Raw genomic sequence first — 3,488 nt, 5'->3', positions numbered from 1 at the left:
AAAGACACATCTGATATATTTGAAATATCCTTCTCATTTCCCTGGCTTCATTACAGGAGAGAAAGAAGGTAGTATGAAAGCATGTTAAAGAAACTTCCCAAGAATAATAGGGTCTTGAATTACATGGAAACATTGTTAAACACATACACACACTCCTTGGGTTTATGTAAGCTAGAGCCATGTACTACCATTATGACGTGCCATGACTGTCATTACTACAAGAAGAGACTATCATTTTGAATCTCTAAATTATACCTTACACAAGTATATTACACTTCTAATAAGTTATGCATTTGAAAAATGTGAAAGGTCAAAAACTGTAATATCATGGGCTGGGGTTGTGACTCAGTGGCAGAGTGTTTGCCTAGCATGTGTGAGGCACTGGGTTCGATGCTCAGCACCACATATAAATAAATAAAATAAAAGTCCATTGACAACTAAAAAAATACTTAAGAAAAAACTAATATCAATACAAATAATTTCTTAAGTTTATGTAAACAAATCAAAACTAAACTCTGCCACATTAAACACACTGCATTAAAAAGTCTAAGTTGAAGCTGGGTGTGGAACAGTGGCACATACCTAGAAATCCCACCTACTCTTTAGTCTGAGGCAGGAGGATCACAAGTTTGAGGCTGGCTTCTGTAACTTAGAAACTCTGTGTCTCAAAAAAACTAGAAATATACCTCACTCAGTGCATTTTTCCCTTCATCTGGATTTTCCATGAGTAAGAAAGAACTAAAATTTAGTATTCCTTCTGTTTTGACATCCCCCGGCCCTCATTAAATATCATTTGCACATAACCCGCATAAACAAAAATATCATTTAAAAAATATAGCCTAGCTCTTTACCACTTTCTAAATAGGAAAGTGGTAAGATCACTAGAGCCTATTATACAGATCCATAACCTGTGGTATCATATGCAGAAAAATTCCTCCAAAATCGTCACTAACTTACTTGGAATTAGTGCTACTGGTCTTACTTTCAGGGAAGACCCAATAACAATAAGGAGATCGACTTCGTCTTTGTCATACTTCATGGCTCTATGAAACTGTTCTGGTAAATTTTCACCAAAAAAGACAATCTCTGGTTTCATGATAGCAAGTGGTTCATCAGCTGGGCACCTAGGACATCGAGGAACTACCTGCATGTTCCAGATATGGGTTGAGATGAAGTGAAAGAAAGTTCCACATTAGTAGTAGTCAATATTTCCACACTTTTTAAAAAATGCATTTCAGAATTATCATAGAAAACAGAAAAGCTGTAGAATAAACGGTAGGGAAAATTGGATACAATCTAAATGTCAATTTTAAGTTTACTGATACACAATGAAACATTTTCCTGTATTTTTTCACAGTATTTTTATGTTTTGAGGATTACCACAACTCCTTTAGAGGATCCAAATCTGACATCACTAAAAAGGAGAGAAAGGAGAAAAACTAACATAGCAGCTTGTGACCTGGGTTTTTATTTTAGGCTTATATAACAAAGGAGCCAATTTAATGATTTCAAGGTATTATTGTATTTCATTAGGATTCCCAATGGCAACACTTTCTTCCTGGACATTTCCCTGTCTCATAAATATTTTGCAGGGGTGGAGGGTACTGGTGGCTAAGGAAGAACAGATCAGAGATGAGCACATTCCTAAAATGTGGGTGATTAATTACCTGATTAAAAATATCTCCTCGTACAGCTTCACAGTCAACTTTATATTTACAAATCAAGCAAGATGCTGTTGCAAAGGAACCTAGAAGCAACCAACATGTATATAGTTTATTAAAGTAATATGTTTCTTAAACATAAAGTTTAACACTATAAAAATTACAATTTTAAGAGATTCCACATGGAAATTTAGAGAAAATGAAAAAAATACACGTAATACATGGAGACAATTCAATCCTCCGCTGTGAAACACAGGTGTTAACTGTGTCTTCTAAAACTACTCTTAAATAACTCTACCAGTGCTAAAACTCTTCAGGATATTAAGGTTCCAATTTTAATATCTTAGTTCAACAGATGTGTTTTAGAAACTTTACAGAAACAATCTCATGTTACTGCAATATCTTCTAAAACGAAAAGTATATTAATATTGGTTGGGCACAGTGGCACACGCCTATAATCCCAGTGACTTGGGAGGTTGAGATGTGAGAATCAAAACTTCAAGGCCAGTCTCAGCAACTTAGCAAGGCCCAGTCTCAAAATAAATTTTTAAAAAAGGGCTAAGGACGCAGCTCAGTGGTAAAGCACCTCTGGGATCAATTTCCAGTACCAAAAAAAAAAAAAAAAGTGTGTTACTATTTGGTATTATACTTCTGATTTCATTATTTTGCATTCTATTTTTCTTAGATTATCTTCAACTAATCAGATAACATATTAATGATGTTTAAACTCATTACTGGAGGGCAGCTTGCTTTCTAATGCTATTTTTTCCTAAGAAACTAAATAAATTACCAAAAGCCATTTTGAAGTTTACTAACCATGACATTGAATTATCCTTTGGATTCCTGCAACCTGTTCCAAGGTATCTATATTCTGAGTATAGTTGCGAAGTAGTTTTCCTTCCTTATCTGACAAGGCTATGAATTTGTGACATAGAGATGGTTGGAACTGTCCAGGATATATTTCCTACATAATGCAAAAGGTAGAAAAAGCTAATGTTAATAAAATAACTATAACAGGCATCCTGCTTAGGTTTAACAAAAAAACTACCATTGATAATTCCCCATATATAATTTTAAAACAAAATACATGAACATTTTAAAGCATCTTGATGGATGCAACACACACCTAGAAAAAGGATTTTTGCTGTAATATGTATAAAACTCAGCAATTAGTGAACTTGGCCCCTTGAAGAAATGATCAGGTTGACCCATAAACATCACTAATAAATGACTCCTTAGGATATCAAATTTTTGCTGGCTGCAAATTCAGATTTTGTTTAAGGAAAAATGGGAAAAGTTTACACTGAAATTACAGATATCAAAAGTACGGTGACTTTTTAAAAAACTAAAAAAAGGGCTCTGTCAACATACGAATATTTTAAAAAAATTATTTTGATTCATCATTCATTATAAATATCAACCTGTTGGAAGTTTAAAGCTAAAGTTTTAATTCCTTACCAAAATTGTTTTCCTTCCACTGCACAGGCACATACTGGTATAGTATAGAGTTGCTCATGAATGCTGAGTTGCTGGATTTTGTGTGTGTGTTTTTCCCCCCAAATAATGCTTCAATGCTGTTTCTTCTTTAAAAACAAAGAATTCAGATATACACATGGCAAAAAGATCAGAGAAAAAGTATCAATTTTGGTCCTCCCAACTTTTGACAGTGTTTTTATTCAATTTCATTTAGTAAGTGACTATGGCAAAGGAAGTTTCTTCTCTACTTTTTCTTTAAAGTAGTAGCACTATCATCTACTTACTTCCTTACCATTCATTACAGGCTCTAACCCATTATAATGCTAGCCAAAAAAAAAAAAAAAAAAACTA

The 3,488-nt window shown here is 33.7% G+C and overlaps 1 protein-coding gene across 1 annotated transcript; it reads right to left on the bottom strand.

The window, feature by feature from the left end:
- Nucleotides 1-402: 402 nt before the first annotated feature.
- LOC107134666 (NAD-dependent protein deacetylase sirtuin-1-like) lies at nucleotides 403-3,463 on the bottom strand. The gene is made up of 4 exons (XM_015476738.2): nucleotides 3,120-3,463; nucleotides 2,478-2,625; nucleotides 1,668-1,747; nucleotides 403-1,144 (listed from the first exon to the last, which is right to left on the bottom strand). Exons 1-4 carry the CDS (start codon nucleotides 3,150-3,152, stop codon nucleotides 917-919), a joined length of 489 nt encoding a protein of 162 aa, XP_015332224.1. The 5' UTR covers nucleotides 3,153-3,463; the 3' UTR covers nucleotides 403-916.
- Nucleotides 3,464-3,488: the final 25 nt, after the last annotated feature.

This window comes from Marmota marmota, unplaced genomic scaffold (genome assembly GCF_001458135.2).
Source record: "Marmota marmota marmota unplaced genomic scaffold, marMar, whole genome shotgun sequence".
NCBI lineage: Eukaryota > Metazoa > Chordata > Mammalia > Rodentia > Sciuridae > Marmota > Marmota marmota.
Note: the sequence above shows the minus strand (reverse complement) of the source record. Positions and strands in the feature narration are given on the sequence as shown.